Source organism: Geotrypetes seraphini, chromosome 16 (genome assembly GCF_902459505.1).
Source record: "Geotrypetes seraphini chromosome 16, aGeoSer1.1, whole genome shotgun sequence".
Classification (NCBI taxonomy): domain Eukaryota; kingdom Metazoa; phylum Chordata; class Amphibia; order Gymnophiona; family Dermophiidae; genus Geotrypetes; species Geotrypetes seraphini.
This window is the reverse complement of record NC_047099.1, coordinates 31,309,838-31,323,653: the sequence shown is the minus strand read 5'-3', so window position 1 is coordinate 31,323,653 and position 13,816 is coordinate 31,309,838. Positions and strand designations below refer to the sequence as shown.

The 13,816-nt window shown below is 55.3% G+C and overlaps 1 protein-coding gene across 14 annotated transcripts in view; it reads right to left on the bottom strand.

Annotated features, from left to right (window-relative positions):
* ZCWPW1 (zinc finger CW-type and PWWP domain containing 1) overlaps positions 1-13,816 on the bottom strand; it is a 180,155-nt gene that overhangs the window by 23,757 nt on the left and 142,582 nt on the right. For all 14 annotated transcript variants that reach the window (XM_033923689.1, XM_033923690.1, XM_033923685.1 and 11 more), the window contains exon 7: positions 13,176-13,296. In XM_033923689.1, coding sequence (XP_033779580.1) covers positions 13,176-13,296 — 121 coding nt within the window. The remainder of the gene's footprint in view (positions 1-13,175; positions 13,297-13,816) is intronic.

Sequence of the window (13,816 nt, the reverse complement as noted above, 5' to 3'; positions counted from 1 at the left end):
AGAGAGAGAAGAACCATCGGCTCAGTTGTGATGATGTGACATGTGTATACTGTTATGTACTCATATTGCAAGACCTTGCTTGTTTAGAACAGTCACTACACTCATGCTGTTGGGGTGGGGGGTTGGGACTCTCCTTTATAGAGAAAACGGAACTTTTAACGATTTTTTTCGGGAAAAGTTCCCCACATCCCCCCAACAGCAGCGCAAACACTATGCAGTAAAGTGTGTGGGGGGGTTTCCCCTCACATCCTCTGTCGGAGCTCTTTAAAACTAAGTTTTCCTGTGGCGCGCTTGTGTCTTGCGCCGAATTGTCAGCGCTCGATTGTCGGCACGCTGGTGTCTGGCGCGCAATTGTCCCGCACCCTTTAAAAGTACATCGCCATTTTAAGAAATTTAGAAAGTTTGTGATAGTTCGTAGCACGCATGCGCGAGTGCCTTCCTGCCTGACATAGGCGCGGTGCTCCTCAGTTCAGTAAGCTAGCTAAGAAGCCAACCAGGGGAGGTGGATGGGTTGTGAGAATATCTGCCTGGAAAAAGCACAGTTACTTACCGTAACAGTTGTTAACCAGGGACAGCAGGCAGATATTCTCAACAGTGGGTGACGTCACCGATGAAGCCCCGCAGTGGACAGCCTTGAAAGCAGACTTGCTTGAAGATCTTTGTAAGAGCTTCAGAGTGCTGCACTGCGCATGCGCGAGTGCCTTCCCGCCCGAGTTAGGGCGCGCGTCTCCTGTGAGGAACCTCAGTTCAGATACCTAGCTAAGAAGCCAACCAGGAGAGGAGGGTGGGCTGTGAGAATATCTGCCTGCTGTCCCTGGATAACAACTGTTACGGTAAGTAAGGAGAAATTAGGTTCTTACCTGCTAATTTACTTTCTTTTAGCTTCTCCAGACCAGTAGAGGTTAACTTTACGAATGGGTATATATCTAATCATGACCAGCAGGTGGAGACTGAAAACAAAACTTTGGGACAGTATATCCTAGCCCCTCCTCTCTATTTCCCTCAGTCTGCCGAATAGCCAAGCAGAACCAAGAACTGGAAAACAACAGAGAGAAAAAACAATACTCCGAAAGGAGTAACAAATAACAAACCCAAAATGCTGTTGGAAAATGCAGAGGAGAAATTCCCGAAGGAAGAATGTCCCCACAGCTCGCCAGCTAAGCCAGCCGAGCCACAGCCGCTGTTCTTCAATTCTCCCCGGCCCTAGAAAAATACTAGAACCCGCAGCAAAAACCAAAAACTGCCCGCGCAACAGCCCCAACAACAACAACAACAGACAGGGTGGGGACCTCTACTGGTCTGGAGAAGCTAAAAGAAAGTAAATTAGCAGGTAAGAACCTAATTTCTCCTTCTTTAGCACTCTCCAGACCAGTAGAGGTTAACTTTACGAATGGGACGTACCAAAGCAGTCCCTCTCACGGGCGGGACCCCCGAAGGGCCGATACCAGTACACGCTCACCGAACACCGCGTCCCGACGCGCCTGCACATCAACCCGATAATGACGAACAAAGGAATGCAAGGAGGACCAAACCGCAGCCTTACAAATATCCACAGGAGGCACGAGCGACGACTCAGCCCAAGAAGCCGCCTGACCCCGAGTGGAATGAGCCTTGAGAAACTCCGGAACAGGCTGCTGTTTCAGAAGATAAGCGGAAGCAATCGTCTCCTTGATCCAGCGCGCAATAGTAGCCTTAGAAGCGCCAGCTCCCCGACGAGGACCCGCCAGGAGGACAAAGAGATGATCGGACTTCCGGAATTCCTGGGTCCGCTGCACATAAGAGCGAAGGACCCGACCGACATCCAACTTGCGCAGCTGCCGTTGCTCAGAAGAGCCCTCCCGACCACCCAAGACCGGGAGAACCACCGATTGATTGACATGAAAAGGAGAAACAACCTTAGGCAGAAAGGAAGGAACAGGCCGCAAGACGACCCGCTCCCTAGAAAACTCCAAGAAGGGAGTCCTACAAGAGAAAGCCTGCAGCTCAGAAACACGCCTAGCAGAAGTAATGGCCACCAAAAAGACCGCCTTCAAAGTAAGGTCCTTCGAAGAACAGTCGTCCAAGGGCTCGAAAGGCGGACGCACCAAAACAGAGAGAACCAGATTAAGATCCCAAGAGGGAACCGAGGGCCGTAGGGGAAGCCTAAGCAACTTGGCCGCCCTCAAAAACCGAATCACATCAGGAAGAGCCGATAAACGCTGACCTGACACCAACCCTCGAAAAGCCGACAGGGCCGCAAGATGAACCCGGAGAGAAGACCAAGCCAGGCCTCTATCCAGGCCATCCTGCAAGAACTCCAGAATGTTAGGCAGAGAAGCGCGAAAAGAGGTCACTCCCCGCGCCCGACACCATTCCTCAAAGAGACGCCAAACCCGCACATAAGCCCGAGAGGTAGAAAGCCTCCGGGACCCCAACAGTGTAGAGATCACCTTGTCTGAATATCCCTTCTTGCTAAGGCGACCCCTTTCAAGAGCCACGCCGTAAGACAGAAGGGAGACGGGTCGAACATGGGAATGGGACCCTGCATCAGAAGGTCGTCCGAGAGAGGCAGAGGAAGAGGATCCGCTACCAGGTGTCTCACCAGATCCGCATACCACGGACGGCGAGGCCAATCCGGCGCCACCAGCACCACCAAACCCGGATGGTAAACAATGCGAAGAAGCACTCTGCCCACCAGCGGCCAAGGAGGGAACACATACAACAGCCCCTCCGTTGGCCACTGCTGGACCAGAGCATCCAGACCCTCGGCCAGACCGTCCCTGCGACGACTGAAGAAGCGAGGCACTTTGGCGTTGCCACCCGTGGCCATCAGGTCCATTAGGGGCTGCCCCCAAGCCTGCACTATCAACTGAAACGCCTCGGCGCTGAGACACCACTCTCCTGGATCTAGGAAGTGACGACTGAGGAAGTCTGCCTGAACATTTTCTACTCCGGCTATATGAGAGGCCGAGAGGTCCAGCAGATGGGATTCCGCCCAAACCATGAGCAGAGCCGCCTCCTGCGCCACCTGAGTGCTCTTGGTGCCCCCTGACGATTGACATAAGCCACCGCCGTGGCATTGTCCGACAGCACTCTGACCGACTTGCCCAGCAACAGGGAGTGGAAAGCTAACAGCGCCAGACGGACCGCTCTGGTCTCCAACACGTTGATCGACCAGGCGGCCTCCTCCGCGGACCAGGTGCCCTGAGCTGAGTGACCCAAACACTGAGCCCCCCAACCCAGGAGACTCGCATCCGTCAGGAGCACCGTCCACTGCGGGAGATCCAGACCCACCCCCTGAACTAGGTGAGGGGTCTGGAGCCACCAACGCAGACTGCAGCGCGTCAAGCCTCGCAGGGGAACCGGAACATCCATCCCGTGCCTCTGGGGAGACCACCTCCGGAGCAGAGCATACTGGAGAGGACACATGTGGGCCCGCGCCCACCTCACCACGTCCAGGGACGCCGCCATCGACCCCAAGACCTGGAGGAAATCTCGCGCCCGAGGACCCCGGGACGCCAAAAGCAGGCGAATCTGAGATTGCAATTTGCTCACCCGGCCCTCTGGGAGGAAGACCTTCCCCAAGGAGGTGTCGAACAGCACCCCTAGGTACTCCAGACGCTGAGCCGGGACCAACCGACTCTTGGAAAGGTTGACCACCCAGCCCAGCGACCGGAGAAACTCCACCACCCGAGCAGTAACCCGGGAGCTTTCCTGCAACGACTTTGCCCGAATTAACCAGTCGTCCAGGTAGGGGTGTACCAGGATGCCCTCCGACCGCAAGGCTGCCGCGACGACCACCATCACCTTGGTGAACGTCCGAGGAGCCGTGGCCAGGCCAAAGGGAAGCGCACAGAACTGAAAGTGCCGACCCAAGATCGCAAAGCACAGGAAACGCTGATGAGAGGCCCGAATGGGAACATGCAAGTAGGCCTCCGTCAGATCGAGAGAAGTGAGAAACTCCCCCGGCTGAACCGCCAGAATGACCGACCGCAGAGTTTCCATACGGAAAGAGGGAATCTTGAGAGCCCTGTTGACCCCTTTCAAATCGAGGATGGGCCGAAAGATCCCCTCCTTCTTGGGCACCACAAAGTAAATGGAGTACCTGCCCGTGCCCCACTCCGGAGGGGGCACCGGAACAACTGCCCTGAGATCTAGCAAGCGCTGAAGGGTCTGGCGAAAAGCCTGCGTCTTCCCCGGAGTCTGACATGGAGAAGCGAGGAAAAAATCCGGCAGAGAGCGGGCGAACTCCAGGGCATAACCGTCCCGCACCACCTCCAGAACCCACTGATCGGACGTGATCTCGGCCCATTTGGGGAAAAATTCGCGCAGCCGGGCCCCCACCGGAACCAAAGGGGGCGCCGGCAAGGCGTCATTGTGCAGGACGGGAAGCGGGGGAACCGGCGGAGGGATTCCCTGCCCCCCGACGGGCCCCCCGAAAGGGCTGCATACGCTGGAAGAACCGACCCCGGGAAAATCCCGGAGACTGGAAAGAAGCAGCCCCACGCCCAGGGCGATACTTGCGAAAATCCCGCAAACGCCCCCGGGCCGCACCCCCCCGAGACGCCGGGCGGGCACGGTCCTCCGGCAGACGGGGAACTTTCGAGTCCGACAGAGTCTGAATCAACTTATCCAAGTCCTCTCCAAACAAAAACGACCCCCGAAAGGGAAATTTAGTAAGCTTAGCTTTGGACGCAGCATCCGCCGCCCAAGCGCGCAGCCACAACACACGCCTTGCGGCCACGCCAAAAGCCATAGACTTAGCCGAGATCCGCACCAAGTCATATAGAGCATCTGAGAGGAAAGAGGCCGCCATCTCAATCTTCGCTACCTCCTGATCCACCAGAGGCCAGTCGTCAGACTCTCGATCCAAGACCCGCTCCACCCACCGAAACACGGCGCGAGCGACCAGTCCCCCACAAATAGCCGCCTGGACCCCAAAGGCAGAGACCTGAAAATTTTGCTTAAGGATGCTCTCCAATTTGCGCTCCTCAGGGTCCCGCAAGGCAGAACCGCCCTCAACAGGCACGGTATGCCGCTTGGAAATTGCCGAGACCACCGCATTCACGACCGGCGAAGCTAACGTAGCCCGATCCCCTTCAGGAATGGGATACAGGCGAGCCATGCTGCGCGCCAGCCGAAACGGCGTCTCCGGCGTTTTCCACTGCTCCAGAATAATATCCCGAATATCCTGATGCATAGGAAAAGAGCGGGAAACGGAACGGATCCCCCGCAACAGGGGGTCCCCCACACGCGGAGTCTCCGGCGGCGCGTCCTCAAAACGCAAGACCGAAGAAACCTGCTGAATAAGGTCAGGCAGCTCATCTTTCTGAAAAAGACGCACCACGGACGCCTCGTCACTGGAGAACGGGAAATCCGACAACCCGCCGCCAGCTTCCGTCCCCTCCAGAGAGTCCTGGAACTCCTCAGAAGGGTCCAGGTCCTCCTCCAGACCGACCCGTTCCTCCGACCACAAAGTCTCGTCCCACGACACCCGCGGACGCTTGGACAAGGGAGGCGGCGGAGGGGACGTCACGCCAGACGAAAGAGGCAAAGCCGCAGGGAGCGCGGAGGAAAACCCACCCCCCGAAACCCCCTGGGCGCAACCGGGACCCCCAGCCGCCTGAAAATAGGCTCTGCATAAAGAAAAGAAAAATTCAGGAGAAAACCCCCCCGAGGGTCCCAAGGGACTCCCTGCCACAGCAGGGGACCCAGCAGAACCTTGCCCCTGCATAGTCAAAACAGGGGGAAGGTCACCTGAGGTGGAAGACAAAATGGAGGGGCCAGACAGAGAAGATGGCGGTTTTCCCGCCAAAAAAGCTCCCTCCATAGCCTGAAGCGGCTGAGAAACCTGAATAGTCTCAGCCGCTAAAGCAGGCAAGCCGGCATCAGCTGTCAAAAAATCAGCTGAGAGGGAATCCTCTAAAACCCGACCGTCGGCGGTTTGGGGATTCCCTCCGTGGGCGGACGGAGAAGACCGGGCTTCCCCACCGTTCCCTGCCGACTCGCGAGGCACCATCGGCGGGGAGCTCTGGGCGCCTGCAGCCGCTGCCGACGGAGCTCCTCCACCGCACCGGCCTGAACACCGCTTGCACAGGCCGGCCGCGAGTGCCTCGCGTCTGGAGCACAATGAGCACTTTTTCCCTTTAGAAGTGCTCATTGCTCCATACGCGACCTAGCTGTAAAAAAAGTGCCGGTTAGTTGAAAAATTACAGTAAAATACAGTTTTCTTAAAGGGATACAACCCTCCAGACCAGCACTACCTCAGGATTTTTTTTTTTTTTTTTTTTTTACAGAACAGACTCCACAGACTCTCAAAGCAATAGCCTTGCTTGATTTAGGGGGCAAGGCTTACTGCTGAGGCTCCTCTAAAAAAATGTGGGGAGGTGGAGGAAGTGGGGGGAGGGACCCCGCTCGTGACCCGCCGGGTTTGACACCCCCGAGGTCGGACGAACCCCCAAACAGAGTCCGCCCAAGCTCCGTCCGGCTAAAAACAGGGACAATAAACCCCCTAAACAAATTCCAACAGCCCTACCAAGGGAGATGGGTACAGATCACTCAACACCTGCTGGAGACTGAAAGAAGACTGAGGGAAATAGAGAGGAGGGGCTAGGATATACTGTCCCAAAGTTTTGTTTTCAGTCTCCACCTGCTGGTCATGATTAGATATATACCCATTCGTAAAGTTAACCTCTACTGGTCTGGAGAGTGCTAAAGAAGGAGAAATTAGGTTCTTACCTGCTAATTTACTTTCTTTTAGCTTCTCCAGACCAGTAGAGGTTAACTTTACGAATGGGTATATATCTAATCATGACCAGCAGGTGGAGACTGAAAACAAAACTTTGGGACAGTATATACTATCCTCCCTTCTCTATTTCCCTCAGTCTGCCGAATAGCCAAGCAGAACCAAGAACTGGAAAACAGGAAGAAAACAATACTCCGAACAGGAGTAACAAATAACATACCCAAATGCTGTTGGAAAATGCAGAGGAGAAATACCCGAAGGAAAATGTCCCCACAGCTCGCCAGCTAAGCCAGCCGAGCCACAGCCGCTGTTCTTTAATTCTCCCCGGCCCTAGAAAAATACTAGAACCCGCAGCAAAAAACAAAAACTGCCCGCGAAAACAGCCCCAACAACAACAACAACAACAGACAGGGTGGGGACCTCTACTGGTCTGGAGAAGCTAAAAGAAAGTAAATTAGCAGGTAAGAACCTAATTTCTCCTTCTTTAGCACTCTCCAGACCAGTAGAGGTTAACTTTACGAATGGGACGTACCAAAGCAGTCCCTCTCACGGGCGGGACCCCCGAAGGGCCGATACCAGAACACGCTCACCGAACACCGCGTCCCGACGCGCCTGAACATCTACCCGATAATGTCTAACAAAAGAATACAAGGAGGACCAAACCGCAGCCTTACAAATATCCACCGGAGGCACGAGCGACGACTCAGCCCAAGAAGCCGCCTGACCCCGAGTGGAATGAGCCTTGAGAAACTCCGGAACAGGCTGCTGTTTCAGAAGATAAGCGGAAGCAATCGTCTCCTTGATCCAGCGCGCAATAGTAGCCTTAGAAGCGCCAGCTCCCCGACGAGGACCAGCCAGGAGGACAAAGAGATGATCGGACTTCCGGAATTCCTGGGTCCGCTGCACATCAGAGCGAAGGACCCAACCGACATCCAACTTGCGCAGCTGCCGTTGCTCAGAAGAGCCCTCCCGACCACCCAAGACCGGGAGAACCACCGATTGATTGACATGAAAAGGAGAAACAACCTTCGGCAGAAAGGAAGGAACAGGCCGCAAGACGACCCGCTCCCTAGACAACTCCAAGAAGGGAGCCCTACAAGAGAAAGCCTGCAGCTCAGAAATACTCCTAGCAGAAGTAATGGCCACCAAAAAGACCGCCTTCAAAGTAAGGTCCTTCAAAGAACAGTCGTCCAAGGGCTCGAAAGGCGGGCGCACCAAAACAGAGAGAACCAGATTAAGATCCCAAGAGGGAACCGAGGGCCGTAGGGGAGGCCTAAGCAACTTGGCCGCCCGCAGAAACCGAATCACATCAGGAAGAGCCGATAAACGCTGACCTGACACCAACCCTCGAAAGGTCGACAGGGCCGCAAGATGAACCCGGAGAGAAGACCAAGCCAGGCCTCTATCCAGGCCATCCTGCAAGAACTCTAGAATGTCAGGCAGAGAAGCGCGAAAAGAGGTCACTCCCCGCGCCCGACACCATTCCTCAAAGAGACGCCAAACCCGCACCTAAGCCCGAGAGGTAGAAAGCCTCCGGGACCCCAACAGTGTAGCGATCACCTTGTCTGAATATCCCTTCTTGCTAAGGCGACCCCTTTCAAGAGCCACGCCGTAAGACAGAAGAGAGACGGGTCGAACAAGGGAATGGGACCCTGCATCAGAAGGTCGTCCGAGAGAGGCAGAGGAAGAGGAACCGCCACCAGGTGTCTCACCAGATCCGCATACCACGGACGTCGAGGCCAATCCGGAGCCACCAGCACCACCAAACCCGGATGGTGAACAATGCGAAGAAGCACTCTGCCCACCAGCGGCTAAGGAGGGAACACATACAACAGCCCCTCCGTTGGCCACGGCTGGACCAGAGCATCCAGACCCTCGGCCAGCCCTTCCCTGCGACGACTGAAGAAGCGGGGCACTTTGGCGTTGCCACTCGTGGCCATCAGGTCCATCAGGGGCTGCCCCCAATCTTGCACTATCAACCGAAACGCTCCGGCGCCGAGAAACCACTCTCCTGGATCCAGGAAGTGACGACTGAGGAAGTCTGCCTGAACATTTTCTACCCCGGCTATATGAGAAGCCGAGAGGTCCAGAAGATGGGACTCCGCCCAAACCATGAGCCGAGCCGCCTCCTGCGCCACAGGAGTGCTCTTGGTGCCCCCCTGACGATTGACATAAGCCACCGCCGTGGCATTGTCCGACAGGACTCTGACCGACTTGCCCAGCAAAAGGGAGTGGAAAGCTAACAGCGCCAGCCTGACCGCTCTGGTCTCCAACTCGTTGATCGACCAGGAGGCCTCCTCCGCGGACCAGGTGCCCCGAGCTGAGTGGCCCATAAACTGAGCCCCCCAACCGAGGAGACTCGCATCCGTAAGGAGCACCGTCCACTGCGGGAGATCCAGACCCACCCCCTGAACCAGGTGAGGGGTCCGGAGCCACCAGCGCAGACTGCAGCGCGCCAAGCCTCGCAGGGGAACCGGAACATCCAAATCTTGCCTCCGGGGAGACCACCTCCGGAGCAGAGCATACTGAAGAGGACGCATGTGGGCCCGCGCCCACCTCACCACGTCCAGGGACGCCGCCATTGACCCCAGGACTTGGAGGAAATCTCGCGCCCGAGGACCCCGGGACGCCAAAAGCAGGCGAATCTGAGATTGCAATTTGCTCACCCGGGCCTCTGGAAGGAAGACCTTCCCCAAGGAGATGTCGAACATAACCCCAAGGCACTCCAGACGCTGAGCCGGGACCAACCGACTCTTGGAAAGGTTGACCACCCAGCCCAGCGACCGGAGAAACTCCACCACCCGAGCCGTAACCCGGGAGCTCTCCTGCAACGACTTTGCCCGAATCAACCAGTCGTCCAGGTAGGGGAGAACCAGGATGCCCACCGACCGCAAGGCTGCCGCGACGACCACCATTACCGTGGTGAACGTCCGAGGAGCCGTGGCCAGACCAAAGGGAAGCGCACAGAACTGAAAGTGCCGCCCCAAGATCGCAAAGCGAAGGAAGTGCTGATGAGAGGCCCGAATTGGAACCTGCAAGTAGGCCTCCGTCAGATCGAGAGACATCCAGGATGGGCCGAAAGGTCCCCTCCTTTATGGCCACCACAAAGTAAATGGAGTACCTGCCGGTGCCCCACTCCGTAGGGGACACCGGCACCACTGCCTCGAGATCTAGCAAACGCTGAAGGGTCTGACGAAAAGCCTGCGTCTTCCATGGAGTCTGACATGGAGAAGCGAGGAAAAGGTCCGGCAGAGAGCAGGTAAACTCCAGAGCGTAACCGTCCCGCACCACCTCAAGGACCCACTGATCGGACGCGATCTCGGCCCATTTGGGGAAAAATTTGCGCAGCCGGGCCCCCATCGGAACCAAAGGGGGCGCCGGCAAGGAGTCATTGCGCAGGACGGGAAGCGGGGGAACCGGCGGAGGGATTCCCTGCCCCCCGACGGGCCCCCCGAAAGGGCTGCATGCGCTGGAAGAACCGACCCCGGGAAAAACCCTGAGCCGGGAAAGAAGCAGCCCCACGCCCCGGGCGATACTTGCGAAATTCCCGCAAACGCCCCCGGGCAGCCCCACACCTAGACGCAGGGCGGGCACGGTCCTCAGGCAGACGGGGCACCTTCGAGTCCGTCAGAGTCTGAATCAACTCATCTAATTCCTCTCCAAACAAAAAGACCCCCTAAAGGGAACTTTAGTAAACTTAGCTTTGGACGCAGAATCCGCCGCCCAAGCGCGCAGCCACAAAATACGCCGCGCGGCCATGCCATAGACTTAGCCGAAATCCGCACCAAGTCATAAAGAGCATCTGAGAGGAACGAGGCAGCCATCGCAATCTTCGCTACCTCCTGATCCACTAGAGACCAGTCATCAGACTCCCGATCCAGGACACGCTCAGCCCACCGAAACACGGCGCGAGCGACTAGCTCCCCACAAACAGCCGCCTGGACCCCAAAGGCAGAGACATCAAAATCATACTTAAGAAGAGTCTCTAACGCACGCGCCTCCGAGACCCTAAGAGCAGAACCGTCCATAACAGGCACGGTATGCCGCTTAGGAAGTGCCGAGACCACCGCGTTCCCCATTGGCGAAATTAAGGTAGCCCTACCTCCCTCCGGGACGGGATACCCAAGAGCCAAGGCGCACACCAAACGAAACTGCGCCCATAGGCCACTGCGCCAACACAAAATCCCGCAAATCCTGACGCACAGGAAAAGAGCGGGAACCAGGACAGACCCCCTGAAGCAGAGGGGCCCCCATACGCGGGGTCTCCGGCGGCGCCACTGCAAAAATGCAGCACCAAGGAGACCTGCTACACAGGTCTAAAAGCTCATCCCTCTGAATAAAAAAGCGCACCACGGACGCATCTGCTCTGGAAGACGGGAAACCCGCCGCCCCGCTGCCAACAGGCGTCCCCTCTAGAGGATCCTGGAAGCCCGCCAAAGCAGCCAGGTCCTCAACCAGGCCAACACGCTCCTCCGCCCACCAATTCGCAATCCAAGCCCCCCCGCGGGCGCTTGGATGAGGGAGGAGGAAGAGGGGACGCCAAACGAAAAGAGGGAGGCAAAGCCATAGGGGGCGCGGAGGGAAACCCCCCCCGAAACCCCCCAGGCGCACGTGGGACCCCCAAAAGTCCGCACAAAGAAAGAAAATAAATTGGGGGCAAAAAACCCCTGGGGGTCCCCAGGGACTCCCTGCCCCAGCAGGGGTCCATGCTGAAACCTGCCCCTGTGTTCGCCATACAGGGGGAAGGTCACCTGAGGTTGCAGACAAAATGGAGGGGCCAGACAAAGAAAATGGCGAAGTTCCCGCCAAAAATGCTCCCTCCATGGCCTGTAGCGGCTGAGAAGACTGAACAGTCCCAGCCGCTAAGACAGGCAAGTCGGCATCAGCTGTCAAAAAATCAGCTGAGAGGGAATCCTTCGGGGAATCCCTCCGTGGGCGGTTGTGGAAGACCGGGCTTCCCCACTGCTCCAAGCCGACTCGCGAGGCACCATCGGCGGGGAGCTCTGGGTGCCTGCAGCCGCTGCCGACGGAGCTCCACCACCTCACCGACCCAAACCGCCGAGTTCAGGCCGGCCGCGAGTGCCTCGCGGCTGGACTAAAATTGTGGCCTACTCCCCCGGAGAAGGGCACAATTGCTCCAGACGCGACCTAGCTATAAAAAAGTGCTGGTTACATGAAAAAAATACAGTAAAATACAGTTTTCTTAAAGGGAAACAACCCTTCAGACCAGCACTACCTCAGGATTTTTTTTTTTTTTTTACAGAACAGACTCCACAGGCTCTCGAAGCAATATGCCTTGCTTGACTTAGGGGGCAAGGCTTAATGCTGAGGCTCCTCTAAAAAAATGTGGGGAGGTGGAGGAAGTGGGGGGAGGGACCCCGCTCGTGACCCGCCGGGTTTGACACCCCCGAGGTCGGACGGACCCCCAAACAGGGCCCGACCAAGCTCCGTCCGGCCAAAAACAGGGACAATAAACCCCTAAACAAATTCCAACAGCCCTACCAAGAGAGATGGGTACAGATCACTCAACACCTGCTGGAGACTGAAAGAAGACTGAGGGAAATAGAGAAGGGAGGATAGTATATACTGTCCCAAAGTTTTGTTTTCAGTCTCCACCTGCTGGTCATGATTAGATATATACCCATTCGTAAAGTTAACCTCTACTGGTCTGGAGAGTGCTAAAGAATTGTGCTTTATCCCAGGACAATCAGGCAGCATATTCTCAACAGTGGGTGACCTCCAAACTAAGCTTAATGGGATGGAGGGAGAGTTGGCAAGTTAAGAAAAGAGATTGGCCAAAATTGCCATCATTTCTGGAGAAAGTATCCAGACAGTAGTGAGAGGTGAATGTATGAACCAAGGATCAAGTGGCAGCCTTGCAGATTTCTTCAATAGGAGTTGATCTGAGGAAAGCTACAGATGCCGCCATAGCTCTAACTCTATGGTCCGTGACTCGACCCTGCAGAGGGAGACCAGCCTGAGCATAGCAGAAAGAGATGCAAGCAGCCATCCAGTTGGAGATGGTTTGCTTCGAGACAGGATGCCCCAACTTATTTGGATCGAAGGAGATGAAAGTTGTGGGGCTGTCCTATGAGGTTGAGTGCGTTGCAAGTAGAAAGCCAAGGCATGCTTGCAGTCCAAAGTATGGAGAGCCACCCTACTTCTTCCAACTACTCCCACAAGTATCCCATCACCTCCTAATTACTCCCATACCTAAAACTATCCTCATCCAACTGAGCAGACCAAACTTTTCATTCTGGAAACTAGGCCACTTGGCAGCTTCACTCTGATGAGTAACCAGCCACAAATATGTTTATGTTTATTTAAGATTTGATATACCGCTCCTGCATTTTACTGACCTAAGCGGTGTATAACCCTTATAAGATTAACTCTATGGCCCAAAATTATTTTTGAATCCTACTGTGGTTGAACAGCAGATTGTGTCTCCTACCAGGGGTATCCATACTGCTTGGCCCACACAATGGATCCTGGGATAAAGGTAGCATAGATGACATCAGGTTCTGAGCCAGACCATGTTTCCTCAGGCATTTCACAACTGTTGCATTTCATATCTGGAATTCAGAAATAGGTATCAGCACAGGCTATTTAGGTATGCTCTCAAAACAGACCAGAAAGGGGATATATGTTGGGCCAGTCCATTTAAAACAAACCTTTTGAAATTTGTATGTATGCTGTCATCAGGATAGGATGAGTCAGTTCCTGGCTTCACCTTCCCACTGCACCTTTTGAATTGAATTTCTTTTAATTTTTTTGAGAAACTGAAAACTGAAATTGCTTACCTATAATGGGGGCTCTCCTCAGATAGCAGATAGTCTTCACTGTTTTGTAGAGAAAACAAAATCGCGAGTCGAGCAGGCACAAAGTCACTCATGCAAGCATGGTGAAGGCCTGACAAAGGTTTCTAAAATCAGTAGAAAGCTGGACATGTGAGAAGGAGATGTCCTGCTTGTCCTTGGAGAATGAATTTAACCAAATCTCGGCCTGCAAATCATATAGTATCTTGTGGAATGGACAGAACCAACCCAATCTTTAGCAGCACTGTTAGTGAAGTTCTGTCTTGAGGGTGACAAG